Source organism: Astatotilapia calliptera, chromosome 20 (genome assembly GCF_900246225.1).
Source record: "Astatotilapia calliptera chromosome 20, fAstCal1.2, whole genome shotgun sequence".
In the NCBI taxonomy this organism is placed as follows: domain Eukaryota; kingdom Metazoa; phylum Chordata; class Actinopteri; order Cichliformes; family Cichlidae; genus Astatotilapia; species Astatotilapia calliptera.
In genome coordinates, this window is record NC_039321.1 from 23245139 (window position 1) to 23262063 (window position 16925).

General features: G+C 41.5%; 1 protein-coding gene across 2 annotated transcripts in view; it reads left to right on the top strand.

Annotated features, from left to right (window-relative positions):
• The first annotated feature begins 1178 nt into the window (after positions 1–1178).
• Positions 1179–16925, top strand: part of mgll (monoglyceride lipase) — a 38447-nt gene continuing 22700 nt past the window's right edge. Inside the window, exons 1-3 of one of the 2 annotated variants that reach the window (XM_026153339.1) lie at positions 1179–1398; positions 3351–3486; positions 15039–15145. In XM_026153339.1, coding sequence (XP_026009124.1) covers positions 3359–3486; positions 15039–15145 — 235 coding nt within the window. In that variant the 5' untranslated portion in view covers positions 1179–1398; positions 3351–3358. Of the gene's footprint in view, positions 1399–1912; positions 3487–15038; positions 15146–16925 lie in introns of those variants that run through there. The other variant, XM_026153338.1, reaches the window with a different exon arrangement.

The window sequence follows — 16925 nt, forward strand, 5'->3', positions numbered from 1 at the left end:
TTGTCAACAGAATATGCAAACACCTACTTAAAGTGTCCAAGCAGAACTTTCTGGTAATATTCTGTTTTGTTTCTTTCATATTCTTCCTTACCTTTAATGAGTAAAAGGAATTTGTGACACATTCACTACTGCAAATTAAAAGGGTAGCCCAAATATAAACTCAGGGGACATTTCATTAGGTGATGTGATCAGTGTGGATAAAATCTTTTAGCGACATTTCCAGTAACTTGCTGAATATTTGCCATGAAGAATTATGGCATACCTAAATAAAGTTGCCCTTAAGCATGTGCTTCATTAATGGAATGCCAGTGTTTATCCTAAAGAGAGACTGGACCGAGATTATTTTTTTTAATCTTTGCCCATCTACTTCAGCTTATGTATATATTCTTTATATATATGTGTGTGTATTTAAGATTGTGTACATTGTTCACATCACCTCCACAAAAATGTAAACTGTAGAGCGTGTGGTTGGAAGAACTGTATTGTTTGTAATTCAGGTCTTAATGTGAAATATATGAAAATTTTGCATGAAACATATGAAACAGGGCTGTATATATGACATAGTGATTGTAGTACTATTATAGTACTAGCCAGTACAGTTGACTATACTAAAGAATCGGGTATGTGACAGAAATCGTGCAGTTGTTATTTTTCCACCATTGCAGGTCTGTGAGTTACCCATGGCTAGTACTGTCATTTTCAGATGTAAGCACAATATGTCTTCTTCCTGTATTGTATGATTTTCATCATTTTCTGTACGTATCTGTACTTTTCTCAAGCAAGGTAGGCGGAAGCAAGTATACTCTGCTTCTCGTAAAAGAGCACGGCCTTGCAATGGCTTTGTTTGAGAACATGTTCATCTACATTCTACAAATTTATTTTAGCTCACAAAGTAATGCAGAGACTATATATACCATGCCAAGAAGAAACATTCCATACCGAGAAGTATTTTAACCTAACCCTAGAGCTGTAACATGGGGCTGTTTTGGAGGACAAGCACAACCAACTTGTTTTGTGGTGTCAAATGGAGCAGGCGCTCCATTGCAAAGAATGCATGGGGGATGCCCATGGTACTATTAATAAGTAAATATTAATGGGTCTGGTATGTTCCAATGTGAGCCATGTGGGCTGAGTTGTTTTTTTTAAGTGTGTGCTAAATGAGGCTAAATAGAAAGGGCGCATCCCCGCGTCTGGGGAAAAAGTGTGTGTGAGTATCGGCTCTCTGTGCGTATGTATGAGAGAGAGAGAGGGCGTGTGTGAATACTTTAGGTTCTCCCTCAAACGCCGCCGATTGCATTCTTCTCTTGACGGGCGGCGAGAGGAGAACGTCGAAGCGAGAGGCAAGGAGAGCAAGAGAGAGATTAAGGCTGAAACTTCTCTGCAGACGCTCCTGAACAGGTCAGCTCCTGAACGCTGAACACTGAACGCTTCATATTCTTAGAATATTCTTTTAATACTTCTGCATATGGGGAATTACAGTGCGGGGCAATACGGGACCCTTCTACTGTTTTTCTCTAGCATCGACACAATGTTATTGCTTTAACCAGTGAAACTTGTTTTGTGGTGGGTTCATGCGCATCCAATAACATTTCAGGCTTTCATTCATCATTTCATCATAAATGTGAGTGGTACTGTTGCAGCGCACAGATCCACTGCCGGGCACTGGTATCGATACGCTGCGCATAGCAGAGGAATCGATGAATTAAAAGCTAGTAGGTATCAGAGATGCGTGCAGGAACCAATCATTTGCTCTCCTTACTGGTGGCACGCAATTGATGTCCCGTCGTCGCGCATCTCAGTTATTTTACGTATTTATTGGCGCACGGAGACGGGAATGTTTGATTGCAGCACAAAATGAAAAAAAAAGGGGGGGGGGGGGGGGTTGTACACACATGTCGCCAATGTGTTCCAGTAATGATAAGTCCGCACGAACGGAAGCTTATTTCCGCCTGTGTGCGACACATGAATACTGTTACTCACTGACTTATTTGCCCTCTTATGATCCTGTCAAAAGAGGGCACGAGCCACGTTTCCCCGCATAGAAACGGGTACGAAAACAGACACGGAGCGCATTGCTGAGGGAAAACTATCAATCACAATCCATTCTCTTACACCCGAATATGGATGTCCGGACATCACTGGCTACTGGTATTGAACCTAAATTAACAATGGAAATGTTGAGCGGAAGTAGATATAGAGTTTACTCACATTGTAGCTAAGTATTTCTTTCATTTAATTAAATCTATAAATAAATAAAAGGTTGGGTTACAGTTTACCAAAACTGAAAGGGACGACGCGATATCTCAGAAAACTGCTTCACACCAGAGCTATTTTTATATCAGGTGATTTGCCAAGTGTTACACACGCCGCCCTCTTCGTTGTAAACCACCAATACTATGCAGACTGACACAGTGTATTCAGATAGAACTAGAAAAAAAAGCCTCAATGATGCAAGACATGAAGGAAAAGAGAGAAGGAGGAAGGGGTGTTGTGTAGAAGAAAGAAGTAGGATACAATAAGATTTGTAGAGCAGTAGAAAAGGTAGAATAACTGGAAAGGCATATCCCTCTTTTTTGAATTTTTTTTTTTCCTGCGGCATTTACAGCATAACTAATCCAGTTTATACAGTTTAGAACTACGGAAAATCTTCTTCTTCCGGCTGCTCCCTTTAGGGGTCGCCACAGCGAATCACCTGCCTGTATCTCATCCCATCACCAGCATCCTCCTCTGTCACACTAACCCTCTCCCTCCTTCACTACATCCACCAGTCTCCTCGGTGGTCTTCCTCTCTTCTTCTTCCTTACATGGCACCTCCATCTTCGACACTTGTTGTCCAGCATATCCACCATCCCTCCTCCGGACGTGCCAAAACCACCCCAGCCTTGCCTCTCCAACTTTGCCTGATAATTTATAGCCTGTGGAAACTAAACAAGTAAACATTCATTTATATTTCATCAGAGCTTTCCCGCGCTTTTTGTCATCTCGTTTTCGTGCACGACAGTGTAGTAACGCAGTTCGGTGACATCGCAGGCGCAGTGTAGGTGTCTAAACTCAATTAGAGAGAGAAGGGTTAAAGAAAGAGAGAGCACGTGGAGAGGGAGAGCGAGAGAGAGCCCATATGGTCTCGTGACGTAACGCCGGACGCTCGAGCCTCTGCTTGTGTGTGTTTATGTGTGTGCGTGTGTGCGCGCGCTCTGCTTAGAATCCAGAACGGCACCCTAATAATACAACAACAACAAAAACAACAATGAACGCCGTGACCGCCGCGTCCTGCCTGCTCGTCGCCGGCTTCAGCTGCTACCTCTACGGCAGCGACGTGTTGTCATCGCTGCTCCGTGTCTCTGTTACAGACTCCTCCATGCCCGAGCCGGGAGCTGCTCCGCGGCGAAGTCCGCAGGGAGTCCCCTACTCTGACCTGCCGCACATCGTCAACGCAGACGGATTGCACCTGTTCTGCCGCTACTGGGAACCCACCGGTCAGCCAAGGTCAGTGAAACGGCAACTAAATGTGTGGCTGCGTTCCCTCTCTGTGTGTCCCTTTGTTAGCCCATAATCTGTTGGTCTGCAGAGGAGTGTGCGGCTGTCATTTAAAATGAAAATAAAAATATCTAAAACGTGCAGTAATTGTGTTCACATGATTGCTCTCCTGTGAGTCACATGATGACTTTTTGACGCTTAATTTTCAGACATGCGCGCAGTCCACTATTCAGCTACAGTTACAGAGTTTGTTCCGTTCAGTGTAAAACCGGCACCAGTGCAAACAGTTTGAGTTCATTTACTTGTATAAATGAGAGGTTCACTCAAGTTTCACTTTCAAACCGCCTCCCAGAAGGAACTCTGCGACTGGTTAAACAAGTTCAAGAGCTCTCCAATCACAACTCGCCATCTTCTACGCTAGTACAAGAAACCAGAATATGTACTTGCAGATGTGATATGAGGCCTAACATCGTCTGAAAAGCACCCAAGATTAAAAACAGGCTGTGTGCAGTATTGTCTGACCCATGCTCAGAGACATTTTAATTGTGTTAATCTCCTCATAAAGGGGTGACCAGATGCACCAGTGACAAACACTGGGCCATGGTGACCTTCATTAACACACACAAAAAAGCAGATCCAAGATCAGTTGATTTGAATTTATATATAAGCCTGCAAAGCTGATCTTTTTTAAACAAAGCTAAAATATCACACGGTTATCTCTCCTCATAGAAGCTTCATTTGACAACATCAAAAGTGTTTTTGTAAGAAGAAGCCCTTGACACAAATGTAAAACCATACAGAGACTGCATACATCATCTCTGTTTAAGAAACCTCATATGGAGCCAAGCATGTCTTCCATCTGAGCTGCAGCTGCTCGTAGAGACACATGAGAGAACCGATGAATGAGCTGAGAGTGTCGCTCCAGACAGCTCCTTTTCAAAACCTGTCCCAGCAGGAGGAATTACTGGTTTTACAGCATCGGCATTTGTCCACCCCGTAATCGCAGACGCTTGAGTTTTTAAGGTTGTTTCCTTTCGCCTTCCCAGCAACAGTGAACGGCATCATAGTTCATGTGCGAAAGGCCTCAAATCCTGACTCATCCGGCATTCTGGTGTGTGAAAGAGTGTAAATGGCACTCCTGCCTCTTAGCCAAAGAGACATCAGACAACAGAGCTGGTTGATTAATGGGTCGAGTTTGTTAAAAAAACACACTGACTGGTTCGATAGTGAAACTTTCCGCAGTCTGCTGTTGCAGGCCCTTTCGCTATCACTCACACACTTCGAACATTTTGAAGTCTGCAGCCTCTGCACATGTGGCTGTGGCATGAAACAGAACGCAGAGGTCACATTCGTTTACAAATCACACTGTCACATGCTGGACGAGAGCACAAAAAGACAGATGTGGAAGTACCACCAAACATCTGGAATCAAGTTATTACTGCTCACCCACACGTCTCAGGGGAGCAACGACTCATTAACTCATACTGTGTCTACACCCTTGCTGTAAAATTGTGTATTTGCTCCATAATCTTCGTCTTATAGTTTACCACAGCATGTGTGAATGTATGCATGTTTACTCTGCACGCATACATATTTTGTGTGTTTATAGCTGTGTATGTGAGTAGCAAAGCCTAGATAGCTCTATATCCTAGCTTTTACTAAAACATAAATGTGCAAGTGGGACAAAAATTACTGCTTGTACGGCTAAAGCTAAAGCCTCACTGTAGTCACATGAAAACACCAAAATCACCCAACAATATTGTAAGGCTTGTAAATGTGGTATCTGGTCTTGGCTCATACTGCTGCACATGCTAGGTGAGTTTATTTGAGTTTAGTGTCTCGCAAGATCACATTTAACAAGTAGAGCTATAAAACAGCCAACTCTCTGACTGGTGGACAAGCCACCAGAGCCACCTTGTCAATAGAGCTTTTGGAAATACGCAGTATGATTGTTGTTTGTGGTCCCCAATGTCCCCAGTGTCAAAAATACATAAATAACAAAATTAATTCCAGTGGTTCATCATCTCAGCTGATGATTTCTCCTCCTAATCATATGTAAGAGAAGTTAAAAGCTGAATCATTGCAGAATTAAAATAGCTGCAGAGTCCTCTGTGTTGTAACACTTTTAGAGCAGAGCTTTGCCTGGCTTATATAAGAGCTTTCTCACTGGAGGGCCAGCCAATGAGCACGCTAAAACTGCATGCAGGGATGGTAACAGGGAGACATGCAAGAGTCAGTTTAATGATGTAATGTGTATTGCCCAACTCTTACTTAGAGACTGATACAATAATGCGTAGTTATATAGCTGAATTCAGTTATTTTTCTTGGTGTTTTGTGGGCAACGTTTTACAGCCTCCTAATCAGCAGTTTATTAGCAATGTAAAGTGAATAAAACCCCAGAAGCTGCATTAAAATGTTTACAGGATGCTTAAACTCTTCAGTGAAACCCAGACTTATAAAATTCTTTATTTGAGACAGCAGCTCCCGTACGTTAGACGAGGTAGGTTTATTAGTTTTAAATGATTACAGGTGGTCGTCTAACTGTTCTCTGTATTACTTTAGGGTCTTTACCTTGAAACTATAAAGCAGCTTGCAGGGATTATTTTTGTGATTTGGTGAACTGAATAGACCACCAAGATATCCATATGTTCTTCAGGATATCCAAACGTTATCCCTGTTAGTTCAGAGTTAAAAGCAGCATCTCCCAAAACTTAGTGTGATCTAAATCTCACGTTGTAAAATCAAAGTTGGACAGTGAAGGTACAACTGCCGAGGACAAAGCGGCACTCAGTCTTTTGTCTGTCGTACGGCCTACGCTTAAGAAATTCTCTCCTGTTTTTACATGTTTCACAATGACTTTTCTGTAGTCTGGATGATGGATCCACAGGCTCACAGCTACCCACTCACTGCAGTAATCAGATTAGTAATTTAACACAAAGTGACACAGTGTGTCCAATTTGTGAAGTCTAAGTCTTTGTAAGTGCAGCTTAGCCAGAAACTTTTTAACAATATTATGTGTTCATGTGTTATTAGAAAGGGCTTACAGTTGTAATCTAAGTAGAACTATATCTGAACTGGTATATACAGTACCTAGGGGAAGCTGAATATGTTATAGGTTAATAGATTGTTCCTGAAAGCAGCAGCAGGAGTATTTATCTTTTTCACTTTTGTGATAAGAATAGTTTCACGTCGGCCTCAGTAGCACCTCGTGTAGAGATAAACTCTGAGGATCAAAGGAATCTCCAGACAGGGTGTTTTCCTTTTGACAGTTTATTAAAAACAGCAAAGGGTTTGTGTGGTTATGAATAGAGTGTAGCAATGATAATGACATTATGTGATCATCTAGGACTACAGCTTATTATTTTATTTATCATTGTTTTTGCCAGTGAATCAGACAATGATAAAAATGAGAATTTCATGAAGGCAAAGTGACCTCACAGCTACTTTCACCACGGCTGTTAACATCACCAAAGTTATGAAGAGAGGTGTTGTAACCATGGTGGCAGGCCAGCAATTAATGACTCATATCTGTGTGGGCCATGTAGTTTATTGCATGTCATGTTTGATTAGTGACGAAGCAGAAACTGAGCACACGGTTGGAAAGCAAATGTATGCACTGGAAACTTCAGCTCCTCAAAGCATGTCCATGCAGGTGTTTACCAGGCAGCCAGAACCACGCACCTTTGTAGAGCTTGTACAGAATCAAGCTTCCACAAATCATTGATTATTGCTGTTTAATTAACAAGATAATCCTGCTTGGAGCAATAGCCACACGCTCTGACTGATGGACATATACGAAATTTAGGTAACTTCTAGGGTGGCTTTGCTGTTGTTCAACATTTTCCAGAGTGAAACTAGTTTCATAAACACTAACACTGACTACTGTTATAAACCATATCAGTGCTCCTCTGTTTTTATATCTTATTTCACGTTTAACTTGTACTAAATAAGACATTTTCATTCTTAAGTTAAATAAGGCTCTGTTGTTGCCATTTCATTTAATGATGCATGAAGAATGCAGATGTACAGAATAGATTTTTATGTTCACAAGCTGTTAACTGGCTTTATCTTTTATTATACAACGTAAAGCCATATTATATAGTTCTTTATTTTTTTCAGTATTTGTTATTTGCATTAGGATTAGAGGAAAGGCCAAAGGTCAAAGGCTTCTGAAAGTTCTTTCCCTAGAAGCAGGAAGTAGGTGAAAAGTCGACGGGTGGACTACTTGGATATAAACAATGATTGACAGATCTTCCACTACTCGGATGGACACTAGTATACCACACACACATACATTGTACACCTGTATTTTTACAGAATACAGCACACGTACACCAATCAGGCATCACATTATGACCTTTCTATCAGAACCAGCAATTTGAGCTACAGTTTTTCTGTCACGGTCTGGCTGGCAGACTGTGGGGATATGGGGGAATGAGGACCCAAAACGCATGGTTCTGCGATGCAAACAGTGCACTTTATTTACAGTGAAGGCTGTAAACACAATAACTCCCCGTTGCTCCCTTGAATCCCGTGTGTGTGCGCTCGTGCTCCCCGCTGTTGTGTTCTCGCACACCCTGTGCATGCTGCTGTTCTGGTCCACTCTTCCACCTGGGGGGGAAACCACAGAAACAGCCATCAACACCAACCCTGGCGGGAGCTCCAACACTCTCCTAAGTAGCTCCCCCGACGAGCCCTGATCACCAACAGGTGTGTGGCAGGAACTTCAGGTGTGGCCAGTCCTCCTGCGGGGCCACACCCGTCAGGCCTGCATGTGGCTGTTCTCCATCCTCCAGCCACACATGTACACACCCACACCCTGCCTATACATATAATGAGTGGAACACAGACTAACACAGCATTGTGCAGAAAGACACACACATCACCAAATAATAACGATAATAATAATCATCATAATAATAATAACAACAACAACAATAACAACAACAACAACAGTCAAAACTGCTCACGGACCCCCAGTCCTCCAGAGCCGGGTCTGTGAAATTTTCAGTAATTTGAGCTACAGTGGCTCGTGCTTTGGATCGGTCCACATGGGCTAGCCTTTGCTCCCCACATGCATCAGTCAGCCTTGGCTGCCTATCACCCTGTTGATGGTTCACCACTGTTCCTTCCTTGGACCACTTTTGATAGATACTGACCACTGCAGACTGACACTGACACCCCACAAGAGCTGTAGTTGTGGAGATGCTCTGACCCGGTCGTCTAGCCATCACAGTTTGTCTCTTGCCAAACTCTCTTAAATCCTTACTCTCGCCCATTTTTTGTTTATAACACATCGACTTTGAGGACAAAATGTTCACCTGTCCCCTAATATAGCCCATGCGCTAACAGGTGCCATGATAAAAAGATAGTAAGGACTATTCACTTCACCTGTCAGTGGTTATAATGTTATACCTGATCGGTGTATGCACAGGTTGTGTAAACAGGCCATGGTCTTATCAGCCTTTTTTGCTGATAAACTCTAAACAAGCTTCTTTGTGTGTTCATGTTTCTGGGGTCAGCCTCTTTAATTTCCTCGCTGCTCATTTCCACTGTATCCATGATACAGTATGAAGACAAAAGATGCACTGCATCGTATTTCTTTTCGTGTTGGAGCTTGGGGGGAAATTAGGCTGAGTAATTGAGTATAAAATATGAGCACCATGTGAAATTTCCCGAATGGGTGATTCCAGGTGCCAGCTGGGATAATTTACTGTAAATTAATATAGAAAAGAGAGAAAAAAAGAACTGACTCCAAGTGATCTACTAAACAGTAAGTAATCATTTTTGCATAATTATCACCTCCAGCAGCCTTTACATTAAAATGAGTTGAGCCATGGATTTTCCAATTGAAAGCATAAATAGCCACTTCAGGTGGTTATGGTAGGTAATTTGGTAACACTTATGATAACAGTGATGCATTGTAACAGCAAGTAGTGATAAAAAACATATTAAAATGCAGTAAGATAGTAAATGAAGTGCTATAGCATTACATCACCATTGGTTTAAATTATAAACAAGAACAAATATGCAACAGGTGTAAGTGCATACCTGTGCAATATGACTGAAATGTCAAATTATTCAAAATCGTAATAGCTTCATATTTCAGACATATGCATTAGTTCCAATGATTTCCAGTGTTCTTGGTCTATCTGCATGTCTGTATTTGGGCTCCTTGGGGAAAATAATTTCTACTAAATAAAAAATCTGAACAAGACACTTCAAAAAAATGGAGAAGGATACAGACAGAACAGTGACAAAATAAGAATGAATCACAATCGAGCTGCCGCAGTAATCAGGAGGTACAAAATGAGTACAGTGCAGTTTATCACAGTAGCTGTGTGGCTCTGCTTTTAAAACGATGTCAGAGATGGTGCACCTCATGAGCAGTCAAGCCCCATAAAACTCTGGGGAAGTGCTTCAGTCTTGGCACAAGAGAATTTTGTGACAGCTCAAAGTATGCGTGTAAATGTGAAGATGTAAAAGTCTTAATATCGGAAGTACAGTTTTTTGGTCAATTCAGATTCAGTACATTTCTTCAGCTCAGACGGTGTCCAGCATGTTTGGTGTGAAGCTCCAGTAAATGCTTAAGAGGTGGGAGTGTGATAATGTAATGGCTATTTACATTTATAGGCAGCACCACAGGAGCCTGTGGGTATACCAAAATAGGGACTGACTGACTCTCTCAGTCTCCAGAAACCTGACAGGAGAGGAATATTCCAGCTTGTTAACAATTCAAAGCATGTGGCTAAAATCAAATTATGGCTGGGCCACAACCATTTGGGGTTATTTTAAAGAGAAAAGTTGTGCAATAGGAAAAAACGCTTTTGTGTGCGTTACTCGTGTCCTCCATGCTGAGGGGGATTGAATCCATCATTAACACTCTCTGTGCCAATGACAAAATATTACAGTAATCAGTGTTTTTACATTGTGGACTAGTGTTAAAAGTTGAACTTTCTGCTTTTTATTTTGATATAGAGTGCTTATCAAATTTATTAGACCACCAAAGTTTATGCTACAGCTGTCCTGAATTAGTATTGGTGATTACCAAAATAATTTCTTTATGTTTCAGTAATGGTTAATCCACCTGTATGCACAGGCTCTAAACTGTAACCCTGCTCACTCAGTTTAAAAGTAACATGATTAGTGGAAGGTGAAACAATTGTGGTTCATTTATTCCTGTTTACTGTATGAAACAGAGGAACAGGTTAACATGTTAATGTGAAGCCATTATTACACACGCTGCCCATAACTCATGTATGGTAACGTCGTTCCTCTCAGGATGTTTTTGCACTGGACGCTGACTGTGCAGACCAGTTCACTTCATTTATCTTTTGATATGAAGCCCTGCTTTACATGTGCATCTCATGCCTGAGCTGATGTCCTTCTGCTTGAAAGTAGACAGCTGGCAAATGTACTGTGACATTTCATTTTTAAACCTTTCACAAACAACGGGCTGTTTGACATTAAATTAATACCATTTGTTGGAATTTCAACAGCATGTGCGCTCTTTAGTTGAACTGATCGTTTTTTTATTTGAAATGTTTCACGGTGCAGAAGAGTATTATTTATCTAAAGACCGTAAATATTTAGCTGTTTTTTCTGGTTTGAGTTTTCATTTCACTGGTGTAAACTTTCCCGGTAAACATCTTGACATTAAATAACTGTCGGCTGACCGTCTCTCCTCAATATTTAATCTTGGTGGAAAAACGGCAGCGTTGGCCTCTGAGATATAAGTCTGCCTTCAACATCGTCTGGAGTAAGAGAGTCAGAAAGAATCCACAGAAACATAAAGATCAGTGGAAGAAAGCCAAATTAAAAATATTTGAGCCCATGAGCATGACAGGGGCCCAGTCCTTAGTACGTGCACTTTGCAGTGTTTTGCCATCATACTGCCACCAGTTTTTACCCTCAAGATAACATTGCTGTCTCAACCATGTTTACTGGGTTTCTGATGAGACTGCCTGCAGTCTGTCTGCCTCCATTTCTTTCCATCACACAGCAGTCGCTCTCTTGTCTGTTTGCGTGTGTGTTTTTTACTGTCAAGCACACCCTTGCACACCTTCTATAATAACACCACCATTTCTAGCGTAGCTTTCCATAGCAGTTTGTCACAGTTTCTCTCTCTCCAAACCTCCTTGTCATTTTCCGCCTGTCACATCGTTCTTCTCTGTCATATCCACTTTGTTTTGCTGGGATTGCATCAAATCTTCCTGTCACCTTGGAAGTTACTGACTCATACGAAAGTCTGAAGGTCTGAAATGTTTTGAATCGAGCAGACTTGTTACAATGCAGTCTTTGTGTGTCTTCTACCACTGCATTTCATGTTGCAGAGTTAAAGAACTTGTATAGCAGTGCAAGGTGCTTTGGTTCCTAGATTTCTTCCAGTCACCTGTTGCATTAAAAATAATCTCATGCTGTGCAAAAGGCATGCTCTCTATAAAGACCACTGTTAAAAAAAAACTGTAGAATTTGACAGGACACCAACTGCAAACCCCATATAGTACTTGTATTGTGCATTATTTTTAATCCAATGACATTTCATCGCTGTGAGGCTTTCTCAGATTAAGCTCTGTGACATGCTTAAATGCCTAGAGCCAGACAGCATAAATAATCCTGTGGCAAGAGTTCCTGTGGAAAAATGTACAAGGACTTATTTGTGTCCTCTGTTTTACTGTTTGCGAGCATCAAAATGCCAGAAATGATTTAACTTTGCATTTGAACTGGAGAATTTGAGCTCTGCTGGTAGGTTCTATAATCTTGCTTGTAGTCCATCAGCATTGTGTTAAGGGGATTAGCTCCTTGGTTTTGTTTAGGCCTGTGGTTGTTTAGAGTAGCTCTGAGTAGAGCCAGTGGGAGGCATGAGTGTTTTAATAAGGCTGGTTATAAGCCATGCTGTTCCAGCAGCTAAAACTGTGTGAGAGACAAGTGGGTCTCTGGTTCCCATGAGAGAAAAGACAGAATAAAAAGAAATAATGAGAAGGGGTGAGAAAAGTCTCTTTTTTTTGTATGATTTAAGTATTTCAGCTTCATGTATGAAATAATGTGAGCTCTAATTCATTATGCAAAAGATTCATCATGCAAGTGTAATGAGCCACACCAGGATACAGCTTAGAGTTCATTTGCAGCTGCTCCAGCTTTCAAGACATCAAGAGAAAAACTTCCAATTCTAAACATCATTAATTCAACATACAGATTCAACATACAGAACTGCAACAGACTTCTTTCCTGTGGACAGACGAGACCAAAGTAGAGATGTTTAGCCATAGTGCACAGCACCATTTTTGGCAAAAAATTAAACATAGCATTTGTGTGCAAAAAACTCATGGTGGTGGAGGGTGGATGATTTGGACCTGTTGTGCAGCTACAGCATGTGGGCACCTTGCAGTCACTGAATTGACTATGAGCTCCTCCCTACCAACGTATTCTAGAGTTAATGTGAGCCGATCTGTCCGAAAGCTAAAGCTCGACCCAATCTGGGCCGTACAACAGGACTGCACAGAGTCCTGTGAAAACTCCAATTCAAAGTTGTATATCGCATGTGTGTCTTCTCAGACATACAATATGCACCTATGGCTTGAATGGTTCGTGTAGTTGTATGAGTGTAAAGTGTAAATTCCAGATATCGTCTAATCCAGTTATCCAAAAGTGCACGTGACTAACATTTGATATTTTGAAACTCCTATTGTTCTTCTTCTGTAGCGAGAACTCGTCCACTCAGTTAAAGGTAAAGTTTGTATTTCACAAAGAGTCAAATGTCAAAATACCACAGTCTTCTGAACTATTTGCAAGTAATTGATTCAAGCGAACTCCTCCTGCCTCTTCCTAGGAGACATTTAGCAAAGTGAAATTGCTTGCTTTGCAAGGCTGACCCAACACATCACTGCGGCCTGAATATTTCTGAAAATGATTCTTCTGGAGATTCCTGCTGTTGAATGAATAGAAACATATGTTAAGATTCAGTTAAATCCTTACATCTCTTACTGTTAGCTGCCATCAGACAGTAGCTACACAGATGAAGCGCCATTAAGCTACAGTAAAACCTACTGAAGGATGAGAAAGACGGAGGACACTGGAAGAAAGAGGAAGAAAATGATAAGATCCCACAGACATAGGAGGCATTTGAAAAGCAAAGACAGCAAATTAGCAAAGAGGGCGTGTATCCTATTGTTCACCATGCAGTTGTCTTTACAGTTAGCTTAGACTAACCCCAATAATCCCCTGCTGCCCCTTGGCATGTGTGTTACACAATATTATTCTCATACAAAGATGGTCATTCACACACATGCTTTTTTTTGCGAGCCGAGGAACATGTAGCCCGAAGCGACGGCTCTCTCCCAAAAAAAAAACAAGGAAAAGAGCTGTTAGTGAAATTTGCTAATGAAGCCTGATGAACATCTTCTATTATACTCCTCTGCATCCACCCCTCAGCTTGCCTCAAACTTTCAGTTCCTTTCCTCCTGTTTCACTTGGTTCCTTTTTTCCCTCCCTCTGAATACATTTGGGCTAATTGTCTGCTGCTGATTGAAGCTTTCACAGCCTTCTCAGTGCTGCTGCTGCTGCTGCTTAGAGTGGAAAAAAACGCTTGAGCATTTCGGTGCCGCTCCGCTGCTTAATATGCACCGATAGCAGAGGCAAAACCTTTTAAAAGAAACTTGTCTGACAGGAGAAGACTAGACTGTTAATTAGCAAAAGATATCCCTTTCTGAGTACACAGGAACTAATAGCCTCATGTCACAAAATACCTTTAATGTTTGAAATATAAAATTGTCTATTTGGGTGTAGAAGAAGAAATGATGCTTTGTTATATTTAGGGAGGCGTTAAGCAAGTCTCTACATGCTTGAAGAACAGTATGTTGGTGTAAGATTCTGAAAATGTGTTACACATCACTGACAGTGTGCAGGGATGCAGTAGAAATACTTGTCAACTGTGTAACTTCTAGAGCTAATGAATCTTTTGTCTCTATGCTATCCTTGTGATGGACATGTGCAGTGTGTACCTTATCTCTTGCTCATTGTCAGTTAGAACAGGCTCCAACTTGTGTCCTGCTCCAAACGGATAAGCAGCAAGAAAAGAAACAGATGAAAATGGATGAGCAGTGATGGTTCACTCTTTGTTTTACTGGACTCCTCTGATTCTGTTTTGAGTTGAAGAGGAAGGGATTGGTTGAGGCAGGCATGCAGGCAGATGGACGATAGCTGTTATCTCTGAAAACACAGCCTGCCCATTCTTTATCTGCCATTCTTTATCTGCCATTTTTTCCCAATGTCTGGCTTCACAATCCCCCCTTGACACACGTACGCAAATACATTGATGCACATCCAGTCAAGTAAGTGGTGGGCAGATGCGTGAATTAAATCCTACTGTTAATAGGTTTCTTTTAGATTACATTTAGATGATGCTTTTCCATCCACGAACAATTCTACTTTAACCCCATTTTAAGTGGTCAGTGTAGGAGTTTATCAGGAAATCTAGGAAGTACGGTTCTGCACAAAAAACGGGATAAAGGTCTGTGTTTGTGAAGAGCTAAACTATTTTTTTGTGTGTTTTTTCCTCTCAGGGCTCTGGTATTTATTGCCCATGGAGCTGGGGAACATTGTGGCCCATATGATGAGATGGCACAGAGACTGAAAGAACTCTCCTTGCTGGTATTTGCACACGACCACGGTGAGTGACAAACACGTAAATCACAGTGCTGTTTTGCATCCATGCATTTACACATATGGCTGCCTTCATTTTTTATCGGTAGTTTGCACGCAAAGCAACTGGCACAGAAAATCCATCACTAAGGAGAACTAAGGCTATCAGGGAGAATTAATTCGTTTTCATTTTCCCCTGTTGTTCCACGGCACTGCCTCTCTGCTTTGTTGTTTTAATGCCATGTCGAGGAAAACTTCACATTCAAGGCTGGCTGTAATAATGAAACTTGTGACTTGTGGTTTAGAAACATCCAACTGACCTCTTGGCAAAAGAAAAGAGCCCACACAAGAATCAGACAAGACACAGCATGCTTTAGGCTTTGGGTTTCGGTTTAATGAAACAACATCTCTGTTAAAGATCACCCTTAATAGCACTCTCGAAATCTTTTCATTAAGGAAACTATGAAACTCTTGCGATAGATAGAACTGCACAGGCTTCAAATTCCCATGTTGGAGTGAAAAGATGTATTTGGTACTTTAACGCATTCTATTCAATCAAAAATCATGAAGACTTTCCATAATTGTTCATCAGCTGAAAAGGCTGATTGAGTGGATTCATCAAAGTTTAAAAACTGGCTCATCATGGTACTAAACTGTGAACTTTTTGAGTAATATGTGGACTGTGAAATGACACACAGAAACTGGCTATGGTGGTGCTTTAAATTAACCACCAATATTTTGAAATTTACCTGTTAAACATTATGCGCCTAAATGTTGTGCCTTTGAGAAAGACGCCTGTAATTGTGTAGATACACTGTGGGTTTGGGTTTACTGAGGTCAGTAAATCTTTGCTATAGACTGAGACATCGCCACATATACTTAGGAGCAGAAGTCATAAAAAGAACTTCAGGAATCACTCACGTAGTGACTTGGTCGGGGGAAGTGAAAGCTTTTGGGATTTCCCTGATCAACACCTTTGAACATTTACGGCACATTTCCACCCTTGTTTGAAACGATCAGTTGACAGACTACAGTGACCACCTTGGTTGTCCATCCATCCATTCGCTTCCGCTTATCCTTTTCAGGGTCGCGGGGGGGGCGCTGGAGCCTATCCCAGCTGTCATAGGGCGAGAGGCGGGGTACACCCTGGACAGGTCGCCAGTCTGTCGCAGGGCCAACACACAGGGACAGACAACCATTCGCAGTCACATTCACTTGCACATTCACACCTAGTGGCAATTTGGATTAATCAATTAACCTATCCCCACAAGCTGCATGTCTTTGGACGGTGGGAGGAAGCCAGAGTACCCGGAGGGAACCCACGCAAACACGGGGAGAACATGCAAACTCCACACAGAAAGACCCCAGCCTGGTGTTGGAATTGAACTCAGGACCTTCTTGCTGTGCGGCAACAGTGCTAACCACCGTGCCACCGTGCTGCCCCACCTTGGTTGTATTTCCTCAAAAACAAAAGAAAAAAAAAAGGAATGAACCCAGGTACACTTTGGGCTCCCAGTGTAGATACTTATATTTGAAGTCATAGTTGCAGAGGTGGAAAGAGTACTAAAATATTTTACTCAAGTAAAAGTACTATTACTTTGCTGAAATTTTTCTCAAATACAAGTAAAATTACCTGTCTAAAAATTTACTCAAGTAAAAGTAAAAAGTAGCTCATTTAAAATGTACTCAGAGTAAAAGTTACATAGTTACTTTTTTGTCAGCAGGAGGACAGGCTCTTCTGAGTAGTGCAAAAAAGACAATGGGATAAATCTCAAAGTAGTTGTTATTTAATTAAAAGAAAATCTTTA